Raw genomic sequence first — 14,609 nt, 5'->3', positions numbered from 1 at the left:
CAAAGTTAATGAAGATAAATACTGATGCAAAAAAAATTAAAATACACACACCCCAAAAATATAACAAATGCAACTATCTTTCATCATCTGCAATACAGTAGTCACAATGACACTCCAAACATTAAAGCAAAAATTAAATAAAAAAAAAAAAAAACACTTCTATTTCAGGTAATTAGACTTGTACAGAAACAAGAACGCTAAGAAAGGACTAAGTAAATCACCTAATTTCACAGCTATTGGAAGTGGCAATAATTATATAGCAGCTTATCTAGGATACATTCAAGATAAATGATACAAAGTATTCGCCCAAGAGTTTAACATAGCCTTAACCTCTTTAATTAATACTTTTTTTTTTAAATTTGTTTTATTTATTTTATTTACCCCATCACTATAACTATAGTATACTTGATGTCAAGCAAAAAAATAGCTACCTTGCTTAGGAATTGGATGACAAAGTCTTTGGTGCTGCAAAAGCAACTTGACGCACATACTAGCAAACAAAAAAAACATGAAAAAAAACACACAGCATATATTTTTCTCCCTGACGGAATGTATAAAATAAGCAGTCGACACCAACAAGTTTAAACAAATGGTATCTTAAAGTAAAAACGGGTAGAACTTATCACATGCATAAATGAGAAAATTGCACACAAAGAACTTGCACCTTGTCAAGCTTCAGTACTAAATGTGTGTGTGTGTGTGTGTGTGTGTGTGTGTGTGTGTGTGTGTAGTGTAGATGTATATATATATATATATATATATATATATATATATATATATATATATATATATATCACAAATACTGACGGTTCCAAAGCTAGATTCGATTCTACTTAGGTATAGTATTTTTAGGTAAGTTCATTATAGCTATATTTGCATTTTTTCTTTATCTAGTCAAAGCCATGCCCACCACATTTCTAAATATTTCATAAAAACCATTAAAAATCGGCAAACATGAAAACAAATCAACAACTATTTAGGTTGTATTGCAGTTTCATTAAACAGTACAAACACTGTTAGTATACTAAATAGAATTTGATTATCAAACTGTAAGCAATACCCAACACTTGCTCTTTACACTAGATCATTTGGAAAACCTGAACAGCAAAGCATGCTATTCTTAGTAAAAGTAAAGCTTGCTACTTCTCAAACTTACCACGCCAAACCCAAAATAAGCATTAGTCTCTCTCTCTCTCTCTTTATCTATATAGACATACAATAACAATCAGCAGATTGGAATTTCAAGTGCTGCAGTCCATTACATTAATATAAGTAGTAACATTAACAACCTCAAATATTTAAGGCACTATGGGTGGGAACGATTTACAATGAGCTGAGATTCTTAGGACAACAACATTAAGAGCAACGTCTAGGAAACTTTCCGTTTTGTTTTTGCCCATGCAAGGAGAACACATGCAGTGTGAAGAACAGCCTTTCAGATAAGTCACTCAACATTTAAAACACCGAAAGACACAGGAAAATAAATAGATTACGAGTACGCTGTGCTGTGGACGCTCTGTTGCTCTTTACACTTGTATACTGAATGGCTTCACAAATGAAGATGTGTCTTGCACAAGTTAGAAGGCAATATATAAAAATAGTAGGAGAGAAACTAGGCTTTCACTCCCATAATTCAACTGTTAAAGAGTAACCATATAAGTTCTGATGAGAAGTATACAAAATGTCAAAACACATTAAAAGTGAGTTTTCAATTCTTTTTAAAGCTCAAAGTTTAAATTGCACCCAAGTCTACATGATTCACAAAAATATTTATTTATTTTATCTGTTGTGCCATGGCTATAATTTATTAGAACACCATGTTTTTCTCTTGTTTATATGCTAATGCACCCCGTGGACACTCAAATGTAAGGGTACTGGCTAAGTTTTGTTGGGCTTAAAGGGAAGCCAGTGTAGGCAGGTGAAGCTGTGATGTATGAATGAGCCGGGAATATTGGTTTGAACTGATTCTGGTGGATGGTAGGGGATGGCAGCAGGCGATGGTTGATGCCCACAGTTACTTGGTGAACAATGCCGTTGGGATGGGAGATATTGTAGGTTGCCGGCTGCATTACAGGCCTTGTAGTACATGGTGAAGCCAAGATGTGGGCGACAGGAGCTGCAGTGCAAAGTGGTGGAGGGTAGGGTAAAATCGGTTGGCCCCCAAGGTGAGTACTTCCAGGCAGGTGAGGGTGAGCTGTACTGTGATTTGGGCTCCCGTGAGGCAGCGTGAAGGTGTGGCCATGTATTGTGGGAGGGATATACGCCTGCTGTCTCCTGTGGCCGTAATTTCCATTCCATTCCTGATGGCAAGAACCATAGTGCTGAACCTGTTCAAGAACAATTCAGATTGGATTTGAGTTAAAATAAATTGAATGACAGGCTGTTAGTTTTTCCTTTTTGTTCTGACACGAGTGAATACATAGATCTATCGATAAAATGTTTTTTTTTTTATTAATGGTCAGAAGCTAGTAACTGAAATGAAAATGTATTATTAAAAAGTCAAGTGAAAAATAAACAGCCAGAGATACAACTCATTCTTCATTAAACATGCTCTGACATTTCTTAATTGAAAAAAAAAAAAATTACTTATTATATAAATACACAAGATAAATCATTGCTGGAATACAACATACTTGTCCAAAGTTCACATGCTGTTGCTGGAATGCTGATGTCATTTTTTGCTGGTGGTTAACTGCCGCAGAGTGATGGTTTAATCTTGCAGGAGCAGAGCGGCCCTTGGACAAGGACTGACACGTGGTACCTAAAACAAAAAGCAGGGTCATATTAGTTGTGAAATTACACACTTTTATACAACTGTCATTACTTCTCTGTAGAAGTCATTTCTTGAACAGCAACCCTAACGACAAAAACAATACTATCTACAGTTTATGTTTTTGCTGCTTTTAAGAATTTAAATAGACAATTCCCTTTGTTGATCACTAGGGTCAGAAAATGTTTCTATGTAACCCTGACGCGATAGAAAAAAACATTTATTTACCTGTATTTGCCATCCGCTCCTCAGCAGTTGGGTTATTGTTTTGCACTCTCATTGGCGGCACCACCATGGTGCGGGCAGCTGGTTTGATGGGCTCTGCCTCCTGCGGAGCTCTTGCTTCAGTGTTTTGGTTGGCATCTCCGAGAAACCCCTGCTCCATGAACGGACTATCGTTCTGTCCTGAAGAGTCAGATGCAGGGGAGCCGTCCACAGTGTCACAACCACTTTCATGCTCATCATCAGACATGCTGGAATATGCAAAGAAAAAATAAATGTAAAATAAATCTTTTCAGAATTTCTGTGCTATCACAATGACTGCTTGTTCTAACCACAGTCATTGCTGTACAAAGAAAATCAAATTCAAGTTGAGCAAGGATATGTCATTGTTCATTATATGAGGTTTAAGAATACTCCAAGCATGATAAAGCAAAAACATAATAATGCTAGAAACCCAGTGCTCCACATTAATTCTTGGGTGTTTCTTCACCCCCCCTCCAAGTATAACTTAATGACTTATTTTTAGTTTAAAACTGTTCCTAGTGAAACACTTTACCTGTTTGGCCTTTTACAGGGGGATGGACTAGACTGGGCAGAGTTTGATGAACTGGTACTCAAGGTGCTGTCAGGACTACTTAAAGAACACACACGATCAATGTTCAGTGTGCTCTGACAGGCTTCACAATCCGGGCTACCTTTACATCTAGAAAGCAAGAAAGGAATTCAATAAAATATCTTGCAACAAATACTGTGCATTTTTATTGCTTAAACTGACAGTTTAATTCTGCGACTGCTGTTGGTTTAACTGCAATTAAAAATTATGAAACAATGGTGGTACCGCAAAGCAGTTGCAACTCCTAATCCTAGCACAATAGGATCTTAATCTGTTAGTACCCAAATTTGATATATAGTTTTTTTTTTTTTTTTTATAACAAAGTATACAACTACCATGACACACAAATATATGTAATATAATGCATTACATGGTGGGAAGTAAGGGGTCCAGCCAGCTGCTGGCTATCATCATGTCACATGCTAAAATACAATGCACTGAAAATGATTTGAGATCCCGATACTCACGCTCCCAGAGAGTGTCTCTGTGCCACCTCCTCATCATCTGTATCGCTGCTAATGGAAATGACGCTGACCACAGGACTTGGAGAATCAGCAATGATGATAGTCCGACGTTGCTTGTTAGAGATGGCCAAGTCAGAGTCCTGCACGACCAACGCCTTGCAGCAGCTCCTCTCCACTCTCTGCGGGCTGCGATTGTCCTGCCTTTCTGCCATACAACTTTCTGCTTCATCATTCTTTACATTGCCTGAAATCTTTGGAGACAGGCGTACCGAGTTCTGGGTATTGCTATTATGGAAGAAATTACTCCTGTAAAAAAGCAACACACATCTGTGGGAACCATTCGGTGTTGAAGAAATAAATGTGTCAAATCAGACATTGGAAGCTTAACATTAATATACAAAATAAAGCAAAACACACACAAAAACCAACAAAGAACTTTATTTTAGATTGTTATGTCTATTGTGTGCTTACCTGCTCTGGCAGGGTTTATTTCTTTTGTTAGCAGCTGAAGGTTGAGGCCAAACAACATGGGCAATGCCTATACTTATTGGTTGGTGGGTGGACATAGCCATTTGGTTGGTTAAAAGAGGTTGTGGCATCATGGAGCTATAATGGTTGCCATGGGGGTGTACTTTTCTGTAAGAAAGAAGAACAAAATGGTCAGGTTTCACATTCAGATTTTCACAACAATTAAATTACTTTGTATTTAAGTATTAATCATTTCTAGTATTTACTTATTTATTTTTTTTAAATAAACCACCAAAAGACTACATACCCCCAGTCTCCTAGTCTCTGTGGACCTGCCACAGTGTCGGATGTCAGCGCTGTTGTAGAGGGAGCCAAAGGGGTTACTTGCTGCCAGGCTGGTACCAGTATTTGCCGAGTTCGATTGGACCATGTCTGCTGAAACATACGATACATTTAAGACAGCCATTTCCTTATACTCCATTGTTACATCTGTATACCAAATTATAATGTAATCTCTTTCTCAACAATGGCATGGTGAAAAAGATATACACTCACCTGAGTGATAACTCCTGGGCGAATCTGTAAGGGTTGTAATGCAGGGGCTTGTGTCACCATCGGCACAGTATTGTCCATTCTGACAGCATATGCAGCAGGCTTGTTAGTGGGAATTCCCGCTAAAATGTGAACAACAACAGCTATATAAATACTGAAATAGTTAGCGTATACCATACCTTCGTAAAAATCTACAGCACACACATTGAATGAATCTTCAGTTTGGCACCTAAACTTCACACACCCACATTAGTTTGCTATGAAACATAAAGTTACATAGGTTAATTTTGTGTTAGGGGTTATACATGTTTATCTATTTAATGCTATCAATGTTTCTATTTCACCATTAAAATTATTATCTTCCTTATCTTAAATGTATTTCAGACCAAAACAAAACACAGCAAGGGCCATATTCCACCATACCTTGGATGCCTGGGGGATAGAGGATCAATGTTTGCTGAAAAGAATCATTGCACCCAAATAGAGTCGTACCAGTCTGCAGTGACATCCCATGGTGCATCATAGGAGGTGCTAAAGCCTGCAAAAATCAAAACAGTTTGAGCATCAACAATAATCCAAAAAATAAATACAAATGCTAAAGCGGGTTTGTATCAAACCACACTGTATTCATGTCACTTTAAATTGTATATTGTACAGTTTAGCCATTGCAGCCTCCATAAAATCTCACAACCCAAGGATGTGTGTTAAATATATTCCCACTAGGTGGCATCACTGCTTCACCCAAACTATTACAAATTGAAAAACAAGCATATATTGACAACCTTTAAGAAACATACCAGTTGTAAGACCAATGCCTTACTAGGTTAATGAGTACTAATCATTCAAGAAATCATGCAAACAGTCGGTTTAAACCGAAAAGTTTTTTTAAGGGTAATGATCAGATCTCAGACAATAATGCTTAGTCTCAGAAAAGATAATAGTAAAAGACTAAAAAGGCACACAAAGGTCCCACTGGCAGGCAGCCCTACCCATTTCATGAAATTATAAAAAAATGAAATGAATTTAAATCCATGATTGATTACAATAGGCATGGCTGTCACAATCATTTTGAGAAAATGCAGATGATTAAATAGTAAAACTACATTTTAAATAAATTTAAACAATGTTGCCTGATGATGCTAGGTTGGTAATTAGTGTAAAGTTATTCTGGCCTATACCAACCAGACCATGCAGTAGCACTGTATATCTGACTGCAATTGTGTGCTGCTACAGTGACGTCACTATGGTTTGTCTCTTCCTCAAATCGGTGAAAAAAAAAGTATCTAGGAAATGACCAAACAATTATATTACTAAGGAAGTGTTGGATGATAGCAAGTTGCAGTTCTGTTTTTCTTTGTATCTTCATTATAAGAGCCGTATGTACAATTTTACAAAGACTGAACAGAGGCATAGGAGAAGATTTAACTAGTCAAGGGTTTTTGGCTCAGCTCTAACCACTAAACAGTACGTCACAAGCAAAATGAAACATGATCTCAATGCTTACTTGAGTGTGGACAGTGCCCATCTTATTAAAAGCCAGAGTCAAGTTTGCTGCATTGCCGGAGGTGGCTGATCTCATGAATGGTGTCTTGTTGCGATTGCTTAGATCGCACATGTTTGACCGTATTCTGCAAACATCCATTACATGAAAACATGAATTGACACTGGGGGGGGGGGGGGGGGGGACAAAACACAAAAAAAAAACATTAACATTTCTGTGCAGCATAATTCAAATGAAGAAAAAAAAATCATTTAAAACATGTAAATAATAGAAACAAAAGCATAATACAATGTTACACACATTTTAAAGTAATGAAAATGAAACCGCTATTTTTTTACTCGCATAACAATTAGAAATCAGTAGTTGGCTTTAGTATAATTATAGTATGCAACTTGTCTTTAGCAATTGTGCAAAATCATTAGTTGGCAAAAAGGGTGAAGTTTCTAACTCCATATTTTTTTAAAGCAACCATCTGTGCTTCCACTGGGTAGTTGGAAGAATCAAGCAGAAGAAAACAAAAAAAACATCCCGAGCAAAAACTTGTTTACAAGAAAAAACTTGTAAACAGGCTGCAAACAGGATATACAATTTCACAAACAAAATGATCCAGAAACCTACTGGTTGCTATGAGGAAAGTCTAAAAGGTGATGCATGGTGACAAAAGGGTGGTTCATGCTGTCTGCCGGAGTCATTCTTTTATCTGCATCAATCAACAACATCTTCTTCAACAAACTGACAAACTCTCTGCGGTCTGCCTTCTCTGCTAGCAAGTCACTTCCTTCTAAATCCATCACCATGTTCACCTGGCGAAAGAAAATAAAGTATTATTATTATTATTATTATTATTATTATTATTATTATTATTATTATTATTATTAGCAAGCAATCAATACCAGAGGTAGAAACAAACAAACCATAAAGTAAAATGGATGTGGCCAGTGGTTAAAGCAATGGCAATACCGGCAAGGAAGGGTTGTGGGTTCACTCCTATACAACATATAGTATTACACACTGTAGTAATTGCCAGCTTTCACTCAAAAAGCACCCAGAGCCATCTCTTCACTTACATGCGCAACATCATCCAAACAGCTGAATATATACTTCCTGGCTTCTTTTGACTTCATCCCCGTCTCCATCTCATGCTCCTCTGTTGTCTAAAGAAACATAAAAAAGTTTAAACAAGGGTAACTGGCCAGTTTTCTTGGAACAGTAAATTATAACAGCCTGAAGGGAATTGAGGGACCCGTTACTATAAACTACTGTGCTGGGAATGGAACAGCTGTGGCTTAAAACCAAGCAGAATAATAACGATTCAATTCCAAGTGAAGATTTTTAATATAATCGAGGCTTTTGTTTTTATGAATTGTGTTTTTCAGTACTTATTTTTAGCTTTTTTGAGCTTATGTAAATAGTTTTTTTTTTTCTCGACTTTCATTTTTGATATACTGTGAAATTAGTGTTTTCAGTAACTTTCCAAAATACTTTTTCTGTCAAAATATGTACAGTAGTGACTCAACAGTACTTGCACAGTTAAGCTATACCGTCTTTCCTAGCTGTCTTCTACAACGAATTCCCTCTGGTCATGGGCACATTCTTCGGAGGTTTTTGTGTGGAGGCATTTTTATACATATCGCCACAATTCTGTTTTAAATCCTCCATATCGTAACTGTATTACAGCTTTAAAATCCCGCTGACAAGCCTCCGTTCCTGATTGTAATCTCGTTTTAAATCTCCCAAGTGGAGTCTCCAATAGAAATGTAGGAATGTGCTGTCACTCAGTAGTTGGGGCGGGTTTAAAGTATTGAGAACTAATCAATGACAGATACAAGTCAGGAAGGCGGGACACTGCCCAGCACCACTGGGAAATGTATACTATTATTATTTTTGTAATAGGTTTTATTTTTTAATGGGAAAAGGGAAAAGTAAATGTGAATTGATTAACCATTTCCACAGTTTTTTCAGTGTTTATTGGCTATCCACTGATTTCATTGGGGGTGTTTTATGGGGTTTTATTGGATAAAACTGAAAATCAGAAACCCTAATTATAATGCTGACAGCCAAACTTGGGAGAAAGCAGCGATAGTTTTTTCATTTTGAGAGACTTATTTTTTTAATTTTTTTTTTTTTTTTTTTTTTAAAGTACCTTACCTTAAGTCTCCATCCTGAATATGGTGAATCTGACTCTCTACAAAAAAACCTTGCTGTCTTTGTCCCCACATTCAACATCTGGTCCCCAGGTAACCCTTGGGTCTGGGAAATATACCGAATCTGGAGGAGGAAGGGGGGGAGGGGGTAACAAAAAAATGGGTTCGTTAGAATGGGTGAACATGGATTAGCTGAACAGACCTCACAAAATGATTCAACCACATGCTTGAATTATAATATGAATATTTTCAATGAGGCTTTCTAATTCGCTCTCATTTCTGTAATACATGCCTCGTGACAACTGGCATCCACAGCATCTTCAAACAAAAGCTGCATTTTAGTTTTGTTTCAAAACAGAAAATCATTTTGTTTATCTATTAAAAGGTTTTGTTGGAAAGGGGTTTCTAGGTTTAGGACACTGACAGAAACACTGTATATCTATAGCGACATTTCTAAACTGTATATACAATTAGGAGAGATGTAAAATGGAAACAAGCTAAATAGGCATGCTAGCGACCTGCAAATAGCAGCTATAGGTTTTATTAGCTCAAGGCAAGGCATTGGGCCATTTTGACGCTGGTGACATCAAAGTGTTAGAATTAACTTCCCTTAGCAACATTCTGTAAGCCTGTACCCAGACCTGTATTCAGAAGGACTTAACCAAGTTGGTATTGCAAACCTCCTAGCTATCTCTCCTAGCCATAGGCCTAATCCATTGTTTCACATTCTGATCTTTCACTATGTTGCTTTTCTGTAATGTTGAAAAGTATTCTTTAAAGTGTACTGGTTTCCCATTATGCTTCACATAACACAGCAATTACCTCATGATCTACAGCATTTGAATTAACATGGTGATCATTGGAATGAAGATTAAATGACCACTGCGGCTCTTGCAAAGCAAGCTACTATTGGGTACTATTGAATTATTACTGAGGGAATCATTACTGGTTGTACACCAAATACATTGTCTTCTGGTAACCAAATATACCCTTCAAAAAATGAAATGCATGCCAGATATTTTTTCTTCAATCGCTTAAAAATTGCAACTTGATCGAAAGAATTGTATTTGATTTAAACATGTTTTGCTCTCAGAGGGTCACACTCTCGTCACACGCGTAACGTACGCCAAAATGATAAAACTCGTAAATATGCCCAAAATTAACACTATTTGCTTAAGACTTGCAATATTCACGTGCATTCACTGCATGTGCAACATGCAGAGATGTGGCTATAAACGTCAAGCGTTATCAGCATGCATGTCTTACTGATGACATTTGGAAGCCTGCGAATTTCAGTCCACCGTGGCATGGCGTCTGAATGTTTCCCAGACCACAATAGGACAACTTTGGCACAGACACCAGCAACGTGGAACACTTGACTGCCTATGATCCGGTAGACCACGTGCGACGACGGCAGCCCAGGACAGATTTATATGCCTACATCATTTATGTGACAGCTTCACCACTGCAACTTCTACAACATCTGCAGTACCAGGAATGCATAGAATTTCTGATCAGACTGTCAGAAACTGCCTACAGGAGGCAGGTATCCGAGCAAGAAAGCCAGTTAGAGGAGTGATTCTTACGCTGCAACATTGTCGACTATGACTTCAGTGGTGTCATAATCGGGTATACAGGTGACGTCATGAACGTTTTCCGGCCAACTGTGTGCTATAGGTTGACAGATTTGGTGGTGGGAGTGTCATGGTGTGGGCGACAATCTCAGACCGTGGCAGAACCAACCTTGTTCATGTTCAAGGCAACCGACAGCCCAGCGCTTTTGTCATGAGATCACACAGTTTCACGTGATCCCACTCATGAACCATCGTAACGTCATTTTCCAGCATGACAATGCACGACCACCCGCAGCCCGGGCCACCACAGCTTCCTCACCCAGAACAATGTTCAAGTGCTTCCCTGGCCGTCTTGATCACCAGATCTGAATCCCACTGAGCATTTGTGGAACGAGCTTGATCGACGACGTCATTCCGAGCCACAGACGTTGCAAGGACTTTTCCAGACACTTGAGCAAGAGTTGCCATTCCCCGATAAGTTATCCAGGCTCTGATTTCGATCCATGGGCAGGAGATATCAGACCACCATCATTGCCAATGGTGGGCATACCCATGTAACCATAAAGTACATTCAAAACACCTATGCATTTATTTTTGAAGAGTATATACAGTTGCATGATCACTAGATGAAAGCTTTTTAAATATTATAGGCAATATTATAGGCTTCTGTTTCTCGACGCGGCCAGTGTGAAAGTCTGCATCTTAAAGCACTGTATCCTAACCTCCCCACCAAAATAAAAAAAAATAATCTTAACTAACATTAAGTAACATTTAAACTTGCCAATTTGGCCATTTGCATGGCCAAATACAGAATTAAGTGTTGCTTTGCTCACTTTCTCCCTGCTAAATTTGCAACAAACAAAACTGATACAGTACACAGAATCAGCAAGTTATTTTCTGTTTTATAAAAAATAAAAAAGCAACAAAGCTTCTCTAACCAGACATTTTTGTCATGCATTACAGGATTTCCCTCTACATACATACATGGTTTATGTTATGAATGCTAACAATCTTTCTGCTTCTAGTTAAGCATTAAAAGCTATATTGATAAAATATGTCCTAATTTCAAGGATTTGTTTAACAGAAAATTGACAAACAAATTTATTAAAACACGCTCTTGTGGCTGACACCTTGTCATTTGTCTGTAAATTAAATCCTGCTGATGAAAGTAGGGCACAACAAATGGAATCCTGCTTTGGTTTAAAAATATATTCTGCTGGCATGATGAAATAAGAGCCCAAACTGGCACACAAGTGCCTAATGGTCAGCAAACTGGCAGAGCACTGCAATTCCAGCAGTCTTACGCTGCAGCGAGTACATGGCCAAGAGTTCAGAAACCTCCACCATCTCTGAAAAACCAGAGTTTACTAACAATGCATTTCTCTGCTACTGCAACTCAAACCAGACCTGAAAGACCAGCCATCCTTTTCATCTTGAATCTATTTAAAGTCATTTGCCGCTATAAGCTGCAGCTGTGGGAAAAATATTCACTACAGAACAATGAAACTTGTCAGGAAGAGTAACCGTAAGTTGTCATTGCCTTCACTGCTTAACAGCCTCCAAAATTCAAAAGGGAATTACTGAAAACATTAAAAAAAGCCAAAAAACTGTTGATGGTATCATTTGACATGTCTCTTAGACACCAACATACATACATACATATAGTGCACAGTAACACAAAAGCTTTGATTTAGTTTTACATTGGGAGACAGATTTACAGCCTTAGTGTAACATCTACAGTAATAAATGTGGCCTTGCTCATATACTAGCAGCTGTCTGCCAGATTACAGCAAACACTGCCCATCCAGACATGCAGCTCTTGCACTATTCTATTAGAGGGGACAATAAGTCTGAATCTCAACTAATCTCAGGCAGTGCTGGATGTGCTCATCAGAAATGTGTTCCACCACACCTGCGCACCATGCACTAGGGGTACAGCCAGAAACATTTCCCAACAGAGCGTGTCTTTCAAATTAATGGAGAAAGAAAGACTTTAATAAAGAAACCTCTTGCTTGAAAAAGCCTTTGTAGTTTCTAGGAGAAAGCAATATCATGTGGTCATTTTTGACTAGCATTTTTAATTAGCAAATGGCGCCAGACTGGGAAAAGCAAAGCTTTATTGCTGCTGGTTTGTGGTATAAATGATGAGACTAATAAACTGATGATTTAAATGTAGTACAAATTTAAGAAAATACATACTGTACACACATACAGCACACAGTTTAGCAGAGCAAATGTTCAATAGCTCTAGAGAATCATTAACCAAGTTTTTTCTGAGCACAGTAACAGTATGCTGTTCAATTTAATGTTAAATATGATAAAATATACCCAGTAATGCAAGTCAAACAAGGACTTACTATATTGTATGTATTATATTGCTGTGTATTGCTTTAGTCTTCCACATCTTAATGAGGAGCTGAAAAATCACTCAGAAGCAGATACTACCAACTACAGAAGCAGTCAGAATTATTATAAGTCAACAGCAGCTGCCAACTTAAGCAGCTCTAACTATATAAAGGGCTCCCAGTTGTGTTCCTCCCTGAATTCTAAGCCTGGTTATTTCCCAATGAACTGATACAATACCTGATCATATTCCAGTGCTCCGGGATATAGCGGCCATCCAAGAAACAGCTCTGCAATCACACACCCCAGCGACCACATGTCTATGGCTTCACAAAATGCCAACCCCAAAATAATCTCTGGCGCTCTGCAAAATTAAAACATAAAGAAACACAAATTTAATACAAGAAAATGCTTTCAATCCAAAAGAAAAATAAAAAAAAAACGATGTTTTTGAAATGTACTATACTAAATAAGTTTACCCTGGTAATATAAATTTGATCTGGGACTTGAAAGGTATTTGTGAAGGCCTCATTAAAAGGAATGCATTAAAAAAAAAAAAAAAGGATAATTAATAAATAACACCTTTGATAGCACAAATCACTAATAACGTTAAGTCTTTTTAAAATCAAACACAACTGCACCAAAAATGGCTTCCTAAACAGTTTCTCTGTGACAAACACCAAATACTACAATTTTTAGCAGCTGCTACTATACCTATAAAAGCCATTGAACAATTAACCACAGCAGGATGGTTTCTACCCAATGACAGTTTAAATCATTAATGAAGGCAACTGTTGCACACAGCAACAGAACACACTGCCTTGAAGGCACCTCTAACCTTAGCAGAGAAAGAAGTATGTGAAACAAGACGCCTGAAAGCAAACAGATGGAGAGCAGAAGGGTAGGAACAAACCCCCTCTGTGTCCCAGCACTGTCTGCCAGTCTATTACAAGAAAAATAGAAGGAAAGAGCTCAAAATGGGGAATCTAATCCATTACAATGCTGCCGACAGTCTTCTGGAACAGTGAAAGGTTTCTTTTTTTTTTTAGCAGCAGCAAATAAAGAAAAAATAATCCTAGCAGCATTAACCAGAGTGTGGATAATCAAGGTACTTCTTGCCTCTTAGCATTACTGTATCCCCCTTGACTATTTTATACCGCAGCCTAATTCATACACTGAGGTACAGCATAGCAAATGTCTTTGCAATATCTGTATATTGCTAATTGAGGAATTCATTGCAACCAAAGAACCAACAGATCTTCAATAAGTTTAACACTCCCAGTACTAAAAAGATGTATGAAAATTGATTTCAATACCATAGTTAGCACTCCTTTAGGAATACAGTACAGCCATTTTAAACATTACTGAAGCTGGATTAACTTACAGTACCAACACATTTTTGCATAGTTGCAAACAATTTGTGCAGCTGAGCAATTAGCTAATGGGTGAAGCATTCTCTACAAGAAAGTGTGTGCATGGAGGGAGCAACCACAAACAAGAAAAAACTTTAGTCCTGAGATATGAGGTAGCCTACTTTACAGTGAATCCCAGCCTGAATATTTGTTGCTATAACATTTGTTTTACAGTGAATTACTACAATCTATAAAGCCAATGAGATCCTTCCAGCCTGTCTTCAGTATTTAATTGTGTATAGTTGTTATTATTACTCTGAATCAAGCGTAATTAAAGTGAAGTTTAATTACTCTAAAATCAACTAAGCTACTTAATATTTTAGAAAGTTACATTTCATTTATAAAATTAGTACACTAATAACAATTTTCAATATCCCCAGAAGACCAAGCAACTTAATCCAAAAGAGGGGGGGGTAGCCAGCACACAGGCCATGCACTGGCAACCTGTTAATGATTAAAAACATCACTAAACTTGTGAAGTGCAGACAGGCAAGTGGGTTTAAAAAAAATATAATTATAAAAAAAAAGCCCAAGGAGACTGGTCTG

General features: G+C 37.5%; 1 protein-coding gene across 5 annotated transcripts in view; it reads right to left on the bottom strand.

Moving 5' to 3' along the window:
• Positions 1–860: 860 nt before the first annotated feature.
• Positions 861–14,609, bottom strand: part of LOC121294397 (homeodomain-interacting protein kinase 3-like) — a 39,651-nt gene continuing 25,902 nt past the window's right edge. For 3 of the 5 annotated variants that reach the window (XM_041218042.1, XM_041218039.1, XM_041218041.1), the window contains exons 3-16: positions 12,892–13,015; positions 8,739–8,858; positions 7,658–7,744; positions 7,209–7,393; positions 6,594–6,753; positions 5,513–5,627; positions 5,093–5,211; positions 4,845–4,972; positions 4,541–4,705; positions 4,073–4,375; positions 3,549–3,695; positions 2,999–3,243; positions 2,634–2,761; positions 861–2,327 (exon numbers count right to left, since the gene is read on the bottom strand). In XM_041218042.1, the coding sequence (XP_041073976.1) occupies positions 1,860–2,327; positions 2,634–2,761; positions 2,999–3,243; positions 3,549–3,695; positions 4,073–4,375; positions 4,541–4,705; positions 4,845–4,972; positions 5,093–5,211; positions 5,513–5,627; positions 6,594–6,753; positions 7,209–7,393; positions 7,658–7,744; positions 8,739–8,858; positions 12,892–13,015 (2,494 nt within the window). In that variant the 3' untranslated portion in view covers positions 861–1,859. The remainder of the gene's footprint in view (positions 2,328–2,633; positions 2,762–2,998; positions 3,244–3,548; positions 3,696–4,072; positions 4,376–4,540; positions 4,706–4,844; positions 4,973–5,092; positions 5,212–5,512; positions 5,628–6,593; positions 6,754–7,208; positions 7,394–7,657; positions 7,745–8,738; positions 8,859–12,891; positions 13,016–14,609) is intronic. The other 2 variants (XM_041218040.1, XM_041218043.1) reach the window with 1 other exon arrangement.

This window comes from Polyodon spathula, chromosome 19 (assembly GCF_017654505.1).
Source record: "Polyodon spathula isolate WHYD16114869_AA chromosome 19, ASM1765450v1, whole genome shotgun sequence".
NCBI classification, from domain to species: Eukaryota; Metazoa; Chordata; class Actinopteri; order Acipenseriformes; family Polyodontidae; genus Polyodon; species Polyodon spathula.
Note: the sequence above shows the minus strand (reverse complement) of the source record. Positions and strands in the feature narration are given on the sequence as shown.